The sequence below is a fragment of the Atractosteus spatula genome, chromosome 1 (assembly GCF_055471065.1).
Source record: "Atractosteus spatula isolate fAtrSpa1 chromosome 1, fAtrSpa1.hap1, whole genome shotgun sequence".
In the NCBI taxonomy this organism is placed as follows: domain Eukaryota; kingdom Metazoa; phylum Chordata; class Actinopteri; order Semionotiformes; family Lepisosteidae; genus Atractosteus; species Atractosteus spatula.
The window spans coordinates 65,397,380-65,411,224 of NC_142706.1; the positions used below are offsets into that span (position 1 = coordinate 65,397,380).

General features: G+C 35.5%; 1 protein-coding gene across 3 annotated transcripts in view; it reads left to right on the plus strand.

Moving 5' to 3' along the window:
- The window catches only part of tll1 (tolloid-like 1), a 94,615-nt gene that overhangs the window by 40,098 nt on the left and 40,672 nt on the right, over window positions 1-13,845 (plus strand). For all 3 annotated transcript variants that reach the window (XM_088924122.1, XM_088924130.1, XM_088924139.1), the window contains exons 3-7: window positions 5,739-5,819; window positions 6,238-6,390; window positions 7,958-8,075; window positions 10,503-10,681; window positions 11,613-11,718. In XM_088924122.1, coding sequence (XP_088780248.1) covers window positions 5,739-5,819; window positions 6,238-6,390; window positions 7,958-8,075; window positions 10,503-10,681; window positions 11,613-11,718 — 637 coding nt within the window. The remainder of the gene's footprint in view (window positions 1-5,738; window positions 5,820-6,237; window positions 6,391-7,957; window positions 8,076-10,502; window positions 10,682-11,612; window positions 11,719-13,845) is intronic.

Here is a 13,845-nt window from a genome sequence, read left to right on the forward strand (position 1 = left end):
TAAGGGTAATGAAAAACAACACAATCCCATTTCATTCTTTTCATTCTGTGTTTTAAATCCTGTCACAGGTTTTAATTCAAAGCTGAATGTGTTGCTACTTGTTATGTTATGCTTGCTACGTTTATCTGTAAAGGTTAATTGAATCAGTTACTTTTATTGACAACACTGGTTCAAATTCCCATGACGGTTCATTTCTGTGCATCATGCTATTGACGAAGGGCAGCAATGCTGCCACTCAGTGCTGTGGCCCTGGGTTCAATTCAGGACGTGGGCAGGATGCTGTCTGTGTGGAGTTTGCATATTTGTTTTCCCAAAGTCCAAAGACATCTAGTAGGTTAATTGGCTTTTGGGAAAATTGGCTCTATAGTGTGTCTGTGTGTCTGTGTTTGTCCCGTCATGGACTAACATCCTGTCCAAGGTGTACCCCGTCTTGTGCCTGTTGCTTGCTGGGATAGGCTCTGGCTCCCCTGTCAGGCTGAAATGGATGAAGCTGTTAGAAAAACAGATGGATGGATGGAAGTTTAGTGGGCAGCTGTGTGGCCAGACCAGTGAAGAAGCCATCACTGTTACCATCATGGATATGTTGAGCTAGACTTTCATATCATAATATTGATTAATGATGTTATAGTAATTAGTAATTATTAGTTGCTGATATCTGAAAACAGATGTTGGGTAATATTTAAAGGCTAAGTGCTTCTTGTAGTGACCCTAATTATGATTGCATTATTATTCAGATTTACTCCATATATTGATGTTTGCATTGATATTCACTTTTTCATACTAATATCTGAATTAAGGGATAATATGTTAAAATCATATTTTAACTCATTCTTGTCTTAAAGCCAGGCTGTGTGACACTGTCTTTAGAAATACTGTTCCCATGATATATATTATCACCTAAAGGGTACAATTTAAATATGGAACAAGTAAAGGTTTACTCCATGCTGAAAAGAGAAGAAAAGAGGCACAACGTTTCAGCTCTGGAGCTGTAGGGATATAAACACTTATAAATAGCTGAGAAAATAGTAGAGCTACATGATCACTGAATTGGCATGCCAATTTGGTCAATAAAACAAAAACAATTAAAGGCACCAGTACTATAGTATTTGACTAAAAATCTCCAATTTTAGTAGAAATACAGGGACACAGCAATAACATATCGCAATAACTTGTGCTTTCTAAACATGAAGCAGGTTGCTCTGCCAAAGTTCAGACCTATGCCCAATAAGAGTACTTTGAATGCTTCATTAATAAATGTGGTCAGGTCACCATCTTGGTGTATACTAAAACATATTTTCTAAACTTGAGTTCTATCGTCCCACAAATGCTATCTTCCAAGTGTAGGGCTGATTGGAGCATAGGAGAATCAGTGGGCTCTATTGTATGTGAAGGAAAAAAGAGAAAGGAAAACTATAATACCTAAAAGCTTCGATCTAAACAATGCCTTGGAAGTCTAGTAACAGCATGTTCCTCGTGGGGGTCACAGCAATAGCCACATGCTGATGTAACAGCAACAAACAACAATCCACTTATATAAACGAGCAAATAGAAGTTATTTTTCTTTGTACCTTTCCCCATGGTAGCTTCTTCTAGTTTCTTTGTAGCCCCCTTCACTGAAGCAGTGAGTCATTCCTAATTAGATAAGCAATCTTTTTAATTTGTTTGTGAAGCCTAAAGATATAGGGTGTTCTCCAAAGAAAATAATTACAGATTACAAAGGTTATTATGCTTCTTCCAAATTTACATTAAGGGCACAGCCTTAAAAATGGTTTGTAGTCAAAACATACAGTAGAAACGAATTTCTGAATTAATCTTTGACTCACAATGCTCCTTTTAATGGCAGAAAAAGAAAACGAAAATTCTGAGCTGAATTGCGAAAGGAAACGAACAGCAGCCAAATCTTTACTGTGGAGAAAAGTAACAAATACACACTAAGCAGGCAGCATAAATGAGTAAAATCATAATAAATAAACTACAAGGTACTGGAAAGGATTTCCTTGCAGTTTAGGATTAAAGCTAAGGCATACAAAACTAAGTGTATCCCCATACCAAACAGAAAACACTCCTGATTAAAAAGAAAGACTGTATACCCATTTCTCATTTGATCACTTGAAAAATCTGACAGCAAAGAAAATTAAAAAATCATTGTTAATCATCAATCATTAAAGTGAGAACATGAAATAAAAAGGTTGGAATAAAACACAATACTTGGCTTTGGGAAAGAAAGTCGGGCAGTTTAGGCAGTGTTGCAATACAGTTTGAGTTCTGTCCAGTAACTAGAAAACATGTTATGTAATTTTAATATCTGAAAAATTGTGATGTTTCCAGTTATGAAGGATACGCATTACTGTGGAGGTTTAGGTGGATAAAGTAAAGATCCCCCCCCCCCCAAATAATATAAAACATCTATATTATAATCCAAAGTCCTGGTCATAGTAAATTATCTGCATCAATACAGATTCCTTTTGACATTGGAGGTTAAGAGGCCATAAAATTGAAAACTGAGGATTGTGTGTGGTAGAATTTAATTTAGGTCTAAAATCTTAGCATATACAGAATTAATACAGATAAATATTTTGCATGAATCTTAATAAGTAAAATAATCAAGCTAGCATTTAGGAAAGGATTTTTAATTTGATTAAATCTTAATTTACAGTCCAAATATTTACATCTGTGCAACTTTAATTGACCTGAGGCACCAAATATCTACTGTAACTATTAAAATTAATAATAGCACCATCATTCTTCATACCCCCTCTTAATTTTATTAGAGAATCATCATCATAACTTTTTAAGTACTGAAAAATACTGTAAGCAATATATTTTACGTTAGATTCTTTTACTCATTCTAAAAGTATATTCTATTTACTGTTATACTGTTTACTTAATTTGTCCCCCTTTTAGTCTGTTGATATACTAAATTTAGGTGCAGTGACATATTTAAAGCCACCCCTGGAAAAGCAGTAAGAACTGCTCAGCTCAAGCTGGGGCATACTGCAGATTTAGATAATTTAGAGTCCACAAAGCAATAACAAAGCCATAACCTTCTTTCTTGAAATTGCCCTATCTGAATACTTTACTCTTCATAGGTCTATTTCCTCTGTGTGTTATAAGATCTATGAGGCCCTCACATAAAAAAAAAGCACAAGCTTATATAGCAGAACTCAGTGGCACAGAAGTGATATTACGCTGTCGAAAACCGAGACGAAGACAGGAGGTCGAAACTTTCAGTGTTGCAGTTTGCCACTGTATAAGGATAAGGCTGTGTGTGACCAAAATGGCAGGGACAATGTAGAGTGTCACTCGTCACACATAGTCAGTGTTTTAAGAATATAAGAGAAAATTAAAAAAAGAGGATCTCATGCAGCCATTCCTTGAAAGAAACCTCGGTAGCTTCTTACTGTACTTCAAATGAATGTTTTACATTGAGTCTACAATGTGACACAAACATTAATAAAGCTGAAAACATTAAGGATATGGATATGAACAATGATTTTTCAAGTATACTCTTTCCCCTCTCAGTAACCAATTAAACAATTAATGTTGCTTTTAAATTATATAAATATTCTTCCATGAATTAATAGATTTCATTTCAGACATTTAGGGCTGGCTATAAACTGTTGTTACTTAGACATATGGGAAATACATTTTTCTCAAATTAAAAGGTTAAGAAAAGAGGAGAGGTGATTTCAACCAGTCTTACTGATTTGGTTCTTATTAGCTTATTAAGTGAAAAGCATCGTCAGGGCATTTCTTGAAGAATCCCAGAGATCAGTCCAGTGTGAGGTTTGTCCTTTCAGCAGTACTTCATTTTCCTCAAATGCGCCTGTTATTCAGTTACATTCACACGATACCTTGTACTCTTATAGCTTTCAGTTTTTTAAATAACATGCGCATTATCCAAGTGAACAAGCTGTAGTGCGTATAAAGTTTGCACAAATTAATTAATATCAATTAAGATATCCTCTCCCCACTTCATATGTGACATGAATTGGCTTAACCTGCTGTTCTGCAACATCAGGAAGCAGGCTTTTAAAATATGAAAATAAAGCAAAGAACTGAACAGCCATCTACTCCTAATATCAGCACTAGGACACTGGATATAGCTACCACCTTGATTCTGGTTTATAGAGTTGTGTTTCGTCTCTGTTTCCCTCCTGGCTTTAACATTCCTTTCCTTCAGACGACAGTTTGAAGAAAAGATAAATCCAGCATCAAGCCAGCAGTCCATGCGAGACATCAATAAAGGGGAAATGCAGTATTTCACGCCTCAGTTACTGGCTGACTCAGCCAACCTGGGAGGAACTTCAGCTGCCAATAATGGACCATCCTTCTTATCCACCTCTCCAAATGCATTAAAATCGTTTAGGACTCCAGAGTGAAACACCATGAAGTAGAAACAGAATGAAAAAAAAACCACAATGATGTTACACCAGGTCATGAAAGCCTAGCTGACAAGTTCCTCAAGTACCTTAAAGGGAGAAATCCAAGTTATTTTTCCCTTTAGCAGAACTTTTAAAGATGCATTGCATCACTTTTTGCCTCCATAGAAATATTCCTTTTTCTGGAATTAGTATTTCTAATATATTTTTCCAGCTGCACCTGTAGCTCTGTATACTGTTTATCTTTTACTCTCATGCCTTTATAAGACCATGGGCAAAAACACTTGAACTATAGTTCTATAAAAAGACAATAAAAGATAATATTATCCATTGAACCCATGGTAAGCAAATAATACAATCACAACATGCTTCATTTTTAAAATTTATCATAAATTAATCTTCTTTCCATTTCAGATCAAAGCACCTCACACAAGACCTCCGATATTTATATTAAGAGAGGCAGCTAAAGATTTTGGAGTATGGTGTTTAATTAATCACTTATTAAGTTAACGTCTTCTGAAATGTTTTTGTAATAAATGAGAAATTCATGGGTGGTAAGTTGGCGCAGAGGTTAGTCATGCAAGTTAGCTTTTGGTGTGCCTGTGCATTCCAGTGCTTAAATGTGTAAAACTGCAATACAATTGTTTGGATGTGGTGCAGATACCAGTAGAAACAGAGTCATACCAAGAAGCTTCCCAGATTTGCAACCAGGAGGACGAGGTGCATCATTTATTGCTGTTTAAAACCCCATCTCTGCATCCACACTGATGTATCTGACAACTTCCTAAGATAATAAATATAAAAACGGTTTAATGACAAGGGGATCTCACATACATCATGTGGCAAAAGTTTTGACAGTATTCATATTCAGTTCACCAGTAACGTGTTATATACATATTTGGGAAAGAAAATACAGTTATAAAACTATACAACTTGAAAATTAGGAACAATGAAATGTCTCACGCAGCTTTATAGATATGGTGCATAGTCTGGATGACTAGTAGTGTACAGTTATTTGGCTAAATACATTCAAGACACTAAGATAAATGAATCGTCCAATACGTATTGATCCACACTACTGAAGAGGAAGGTGGGAACAAATAAATGGGACATTTTTCCAGACCCCGTTGCATATTGAACATTTGTGAAATGTAATGCTTTATTATACACACCTATTGTACTCTCTTGAGGATGTTTTAATGTACAAAATACAATTAAAAAATGTATATATTAATCTTCTTTTTACTGAATTGATCTCTTCCTGAGGTTAAAGAATGTTGATACCAATTTTGTTTGCCTTTGTAATAAAATGCATGCAGTTATCTTTTTAACATCTTTTTATCTTTATCTTTCAAGGTGGCTTAGGAGAGCACGAACTATTTAAGAAAAAAGGGAAACTCTATGAGCTTATAGACAGGATAAGAAGATTAAACAATGGTATGTACTTCAACTTTTTCAAAAAATGAAACACGGAAAGTCTAACATTGTGTTGAAGCAATTAAACCTTGATATTCAGAATTTTAGATTTGTTTACTATCGTTTGCAAACACAGTGCTGACTTTTGCTGACTTCAATACTATATACGTATAGTAACGTATAAATACTTTAAAATAACATTATGTTTGTGTTATTTATTGTTTCACAAATGTTACATCCCACAATCCCACGGTTTGTCCCCCGTGTTTTTCTTAAGTTTAAATGTCCTGTGTGTATTTCAAAAGCATATTTCCGCAGTACAGGGTAAAGTTTAACTTGATCAATTCAACGGGTTTCAATTAAAAAAAAAAAGTAATGATCTTTTTCTGATTGCAAACAATACAAGAGACGACAAAAATATTTCTCAATTGCTGTTTAGACACTGGACGAAAAAACACCTCCAGGGAAACAGGGAGCAAAAAATCTCCAGGGAAAAGTGAGAAAAGCCGAGTTCCTAGAGCTGCCACTTCAAGACCTGAGAGAATATGGCCTGGAGGTGTCATTCCATATGTTATTGGAGGCAATTTCACTGGTGAGATATTCTGCTTTTGCTTACTTAGAGGTTAAACATCTAATTGCAGAGCACAAACAAGGAATATCTTATTCTAATGATAAATGATTCCTAAAATAAGTTCTTGATTTGGTCACTTTAGACCATTCCATATTATGCGTTTTAAATAGCTGGCTCTAGTTTGAGACCAGGGTCCTTGCAGATACATGCAGAAAACCAGAATCCTAGCACTGCAGTCCTGGCCTCAGGCCTGCTTTGGAATCATTCCTCGTAAATGGGGAAAGGGGAAAGAGCAGTTCGCTCTGACAGTTCATATTAACATGTCCATTTCATTTCTGAGTAGAGCTGGATGAAATGTGAATAAACTAATCCACACTTCAGTTATGGCATGAATAAATTTAGTAAGTGCATAACACTAGCATATTTGTAGTATAAGACAGCTATTTTTTCATTTCTTGATAAAATACGATAGTCCTTTTTTCCCCCTATATGGGAAATCACAGTATATGATATAGATGTGTGCCAGTACATTTTAGCAATCTAATCCCATTTCCTAGAAATCATTCTTTGATGTATCTGCTATGTGAATGTATAGGTCTACATTTGAGGAGAACAAAGATATAGAGGTTGAATATTACAAATAAAATATTAAGGATATAACTGAGGATATATTTTATAATTTGGAATTTGACATTGGCAGCTCTTGGATTGAACATTCTCACATCATGATGGCATCATCGACAGAGGTTTACTGTATTAGACTCTACAGCACTGTGGTTACATTGCTGTCTAACAAGCCAAAGGACTTGTTTGAAACATCCTGAAACAAATGTTTTTTTTAATCATTTAAACGTTGTGCACAATGTCAAAATCTTGTTTTAGTTTTTAGTCATTTATTTGTGCACTGCAGTTCAATCTTCCCCTAAAACTACATTAATTAGAGGTAATTTGATATTGGGGATAGAGAATCAATCTATTATTTTTTGAAAACTTTAAGGATGTCCAGGGATATTGGGCAGAGAAGAAAAATCAATAGTATTTATGTTCTTATATGGAATTTACAAAACAGTACTTAAGATTAATTAATGATTAAAATCATGTAATACGACAGATTATGTTTTTTATTCAGCAAGCTAAGAAAGACTGTTTTTAAAATATTTTGCAGAATTCTACTAAAATGTTCTACTATACAAAAATACATGTATTTTAATCTTATTTCCCCCTTTCTTTATTAACTAGTGGGTAAAAGAGACAATTGAAACTAAAGGGCATCCTTTTTAAGTTGTCTGCCTGTCAGAGCAGTAAAGAATATATTTTTGGGTTTCTCATTATGTGTGTAAATGAAACAATTTTTGACATTTCTCATAAATAGGTAAAATAGTATAATGCTAATTGACAACGTAAAATTAAATGCTGATCTATTATTTACTAGACGATGTGAATTTCTGTCTTATATTATGATGGTTTTGTACTAATACAGGCTCTCAGTCTGTGTTTAAAAGTTTTGATGAATGGCAAGTTTGGATGTCATAGTGAGGAATGTGGCTCAGATTTTTTACCATTCTAATTAGTGTTCTGATTTCTTCAGGCAGTCAGCGAGCTATGTTCAAACAGGCCATGAGACACTGGGAGAAACACACTTGTGTAACTTTCATTGAGCGGACTGACGAGGAGAGTTACATTGTGTTCACATATAGGCCCTGTGGGTAAGTTTGGTGTGATCTGAAGAGGAAAAAATGTATTCCATTTGCACCGTGAGCTGCTCTCTTGTCGTTGTAAAGTCATTAAGCAGGCCAGGTAATCAGGTTACTGAGAGGCAGTGCTTTTGCAGATTAAAATCTTTGCTTTTCAGCACAGAGACGTTTCTGTAATTGAAACCATTGAGATATCTGTAAAGTGACCTTCTGCTATATAGACTTTTAATGATAGACCCAGGGTTTAATAATCTATTTAAATGTAAATTTATATAATATAAAAGAAAGACATTTGTTCAGATAGCCCTTTGAACATATGCTACTTTTCAAAGAAGCTCTGCTTCTCTAATCCAGACTTAATTACCATGGAGTTTGGCTAGCTGTGCTTAGAGCTCTTCCTCCTTATTTATGGAGATGGATTGAATGCACAGAAAGACACCCATAGTTTGTTGTTGGGTGAAGATGGCCATTCTAATAGATTTGTGAACCTTTATTTAATTGCTGACCCCCATAGCCACAGAATAATATTATGAAAATAATAAAAATATTTCTGCCTTTCCCTTTGGTAGGTTATTGACTTGAAGCTTTTAATTTCTATTGCTGCATTAGTAAAATGATTTAAAAACATTTTCAGCCAGGTCAGAAGATGATTTGTAATTAAAAAAACTGAGCAAAAAGCAAATATTTTTTCATCACTCTTCAAAGGAATCTATGTGGTACTACAGTCAAAAGTGAGAATTCCAGCTAACAGAAAGAAAATGCCACATGTACATGAAACCCTTTCCTTATAAATAGATTTAGTTCACCTAACTAAAAAAAACTCAATCAGCATGTTTAAATGGCTACTCTCTTTCCACTAGCGTGTTGAATACCCAGTATTCAAACTGTGTTCCAGCCATACACAGAGCACTTTCAGAAGGTTGATGCTTAGATGGTCCTCCAATAATAGTAACACATATTACCAAATAAGCAATTTAATTACAATTTTGAAATATAATACACAGTGGTGCAGTGGTGAGCATTTCTGCCTCACAGGACTAGGGCCCTGGGTTCAATTCCAGCACGATCTACTGTACATGGAGTTTGTATGTTCACCCCATGTTTGCGTGGGTTTCCTCTCACAGGCCAAGGACATACTGTACTGGTTAGTTAGTTGGCTTCTGGAAAAATTGATGTGCATGTTTGTCTGTGTGCATGCTGCCTCGTGCCTGTTGCTTGTCAGGATTGGCTTCAGTTTCCCTACAGCCTTGTATTGGATAAAGTTGTTAGAAAATGGATGGAAGTATTATACTGAATCTACTGGAATATATTACATTGCAATTTAAGTGTACTAGATCGGGACTGATAGTGATGTCTGGCCATATTGGTGTAATCAGAAACCTTTTGATCGGTATACATTTTCGGTTCCAAAGAATTGCCAGGCAAGCACTTGGCGTGAAATATAAAGCTTTTTCTTCACAAAACTTGCAGTAATGGAATGGTTTACTACTGATCTACATTTATTTATATCACATCTTGTGCAACATTACAAGCTTTGAAATGGGCTCCTTCACATGGACTTGATTTCCAATATCGTAATGTACAGTCTCATAAGCGACTGAAATTAAAGTTGCTTCAAAATAATAATGTAGGAGATAGTGCCCACCACCTTTATGAAACTCATTGCCATATACTAAGCTTCCTAAACTATCATTGGCAATTCAAAACAGATTAGGGAGAATTAATCTTACATATAAATAGATACCACCCTAAACAAGTGTCTGTAGCAATGGAGATTATGTGGATCAGTAATCTTAGGCAATGCTTTCCTCAAGAGTGCAGGAAGAGTTCACTTTCAAAATGGCCTTAAGGGTGGCAAACACCTGAGGGAGGTTTTGCTATATTACAAAATAAACTTTAGTGGAAATCTGTTAAAAGAAAACATATGAGGAATTCAAAGTGTGATGTCATTTAGATGTTAATGTGCTCTCCAACTCAAAGGGTGATAATTTGCTTCAATATTTAAATTGTGACTTTCAAGAATTGCGTCCTTTTTAAAATAAATCTCGTAAACATTTTTTAAAATAAAATATTTGGTATTGCTAATTATTTTCTTAGCGGCTCAGTGTTATTTCATTTTGCTGTGCTGTTTAGATCCTTAACACAACTGCTCTCTAGCAAAGTCTCATGATCTCAAGATCTCAAGATCGCTTTCTTTATTCCATGAATATTCAAAGCAAGACCATGTAAAATGTGCCTGGCAAGCAGTCAAGAAACAATTGCTTTTCTTAGCTTTTCACCATAAGACTACCACTGAAATTTAAAATGATTGGACCTCACTTTGAAGGTTTCTATAAGCAAATAGGCCAGTTAAACGGGTCAGAATTTGGTCACAGAAACTATGGGTTCTGCCAAAAGAAGGTATGCAGAAAAATAACCTCACGTGTCTTTGCCTGGCAGATGCTGTTCCTATGTAGGGCGACGAGGAAATGGTCCACAAGCCATATCCATTGGCAAGAACTGTGACAAGTTTGGGATTGTCGTTCACGAACTGGGACATGTGATAGGCTTTTGGCATGAGCACACAAGACCAGACCGAGATGATCATGTGACCATTATAAGAGAAAATATCCAGCCAGGTGAGATCCCACAAGCGTTCCCACTCGGAGCAACTTTTCATTATTTTGAGCACTTTGTGTAGACCTTTTGTCTGAACTAATTACCATACTACTAAAATTGAAATCAGATTATTTGATTATTTTTCAACACTTCACATTTTAAGACTATTTGTCTTTTCTTCAATTATCGGGAATATTACAAATAATGTTTTTTGCTAGTTTTGCGTTTTTGCAACTATTTAAGATTTATTTTGCAATTATTCTCCTCTGCTCTCTTTTTGCAATGAATTCATCATAGTCATAGGCAATATACCAAGATGTTTTACTTGTACTTTAGATTTTACTTGTACTTTAGAGTTTTGCTAACATTTCAGTTTCCACTGCATGGCTCACTTTAGTAAATCGACTGAAATTACCTCTGATCTGAGGATACAAACTTAGAAGTGAATAGACATTTGCACTGAAAATCCAGTGATAATTTATGAGCCTGAAAAGAGCATATTCATCATATAGGAACAAGTAATAGGTTTATTTCATGCTGAAAAGAGAAGAGAGAAAACACAACGTTTCGGCCATGGAGCCTTCTTAAGCGCTCACACCTGAAGAAGGCTCCACGGCCGAAACGTTGTGTTTTCTTTCTTCTCTTTTCAGCATGGAATAAACCTATTACTTATTATATAGTTCATTATGTTATATAGTGCATTACAAAATAGAATGAATGAAAAATATTTAATGACAAATAAATCACCAGCTCTAAATAATCAGCAGAAACACTATTGAAATTGTAGGAAAATGTTTAAAATTAACAACTTTATTCTGAGTCCCCCCTAAAGCTATGCACACAAGTCTTACACACACATTCCTAACTTTTTGGAGATATTTTCTCGGATTTTATCCTCACATTGACTGGATTGCCCTACTTCAAAGCATCATTGTTTGCAATTCCTTTCAGGTCAGGAATACAATTTTCTAAAGATGGAACCTGGAGAAGTGAATTCTCTTGGAGAGTCGTATGACTTTGACAGCATTATGCACTATGCCAGGAACACCTTTTCAAGGTTGGAGTCTAAGGTTACCCATCTATGAGTTTTCATTTGAATTATTTTATTTTGTGTGTGTGTGTGGGGGGGGTGTATGCTTGCTTGAATTCTGTTGAATAAGGTCATCCATAATATAGTAGGAGAATGTTTTCCTGTTGGTAGGCTCTGATCTGCTACATAGCAGGGCAGCCTGCACATAGTGATGCCATACATCATTCTGGTGAGTGCTGCACTTCAATGAAGAATAAAGTGTGTTCCATACTGTATTTAGAGATCTGGAGTCCTTTAGAATGAAAAGTTTGATTTAAGTGCAAGGAACTAGCATTAAATGTGATGGTTATTTATTAATTTGTGTGGTGAAATATTTTATGCATTTCAAGATTTATTCAAAAAGATTGTTTTCTGTTAATATAGGTATGATGTTAGCTAATGTTACTGGTCCGTCTAAGAAAAATGAAATTTTCTATGAATTAGAAATACATAAATGGAGATACACTAGCAATTAACTGGGGTCTGCAGTGAAAGTCATTGGAAGTAATACAAGGTGTACATCTTTCATTCACACTTTGCACCAGATTGCAGATACTGTCTTGTGTCATTCTTTTCCATTTGTAAAGCTTGAACAAGAGAGTGTCTTTCACTGTTCTCCAAGTCCTGTGTGCCTACACGACGTGTGCAGTGGGGCTTAGGACTGGTGTGCAGGTCATTCGTGGTGTAGGGGTCACCGTATTTCACAAGAAAGATTTTATCACACTAGAAGCCATTGCTTTAACAACAGCATGAGGATATGCTTTTTCCTGCTATAATGCTTGCAGTTCAGGATGAGGAAGTACACAGGAAGTACAGCAAGTAAGGTCCCATAACTTGATCAATGTAGTGCAGTGCTCTCAGACTGCCATTAATCACAGTGAGTGGAGCTCTGTAACAACAAGACACCCCTCTCCAAAGTATTAAACTTGGTCTTCCCCATCAGTCTTAATGAGGTGTCACGGTTCTTGATCTTAGTGATTGTGGCCTGTCACTAATGGATCATGCTTAGCTGTAATGTCTCGTCAGGTTAGAAACTTTTGGCAGTGAATACCCCAGCTGGTGAGCAACAGTGCCCTGACTTAGTTAATCAGTGTTGCTCTCTTGATTTGCAAGGCAGATTGGTTCCATTTTGTGTTATTTTTTCCTGAATTCTTCAAAGCTTGACATTCAACAAGATAAATCAGTTCAACCCTGCCCCATTGAATCTTTCACTAATGAGCTGTCATAATGCTTATTCAGTCCAACAACTGAAAAAAGGCTCCACAGCCTTCTTCACAGAAGCAGCTTTTTCTTCTTTCTTAAGAACTTTTCCAAACAAGAGGGGTGTTTTCAGGGTCCCGTTCTGGTTTGATTTTTTTCTTGTTTTGTTAAGTATTTGATATGTGGTTTTCCTTTTACATCCCAGTGTAGAATTAACCTGTATTTGTCCCTTTACAGCATGGACACTGACACTGCTCTTTTTTCTCTTACATACATGAAAGATCTTCGGGAAAGGGAGAGAAGTCATGTCGTTTTTATATTTCATCTATATTATAGTTTCATATTTTCTGCGGTTACATGACACAATCAAAATGGCAAGGATGTTTAAGTTTAAAATACAATTGTGCACCAAACATTTTTGTATTAATAGAAATGTGTTTCAGATAGAATATTTAAAAATCTGTTTTTGACTACATTTTCAAAAGCTTTGGACCCTTCACTTTTTCTTTATAAAGAAAAGCAAGGAGATTTACCAACAAGAGGATGATATTCGGCCCTCTGTACTTAGAGTTCGTGCAGCTTATTGATCTGTTGGTCTTATCCACCCATTTCTTAAAGCATTTCAGACAACTGGTGTCAACAATAAGATGTGCCAGATTGTTTCAGCCAGTTGTCACCCTGTTCTCAGGCTTGTCCATATACTTGTATGCTCTTGAGCTCTTGTTTCATTACTGAGCATGGAAATCCAATGATAATAAATTACTTCATTTGCATGAAAACTTCATTTTGAAAATCAAGTCCACTGATAATCTCCTCTGTCTGGTACTAAATAAATACAGTTCTTTTACCTCTTGTTTACCTTTTACAATAGAGAAGTACTTGTGGTCACTTTTCCATTAACTCTTTCTATAGGAG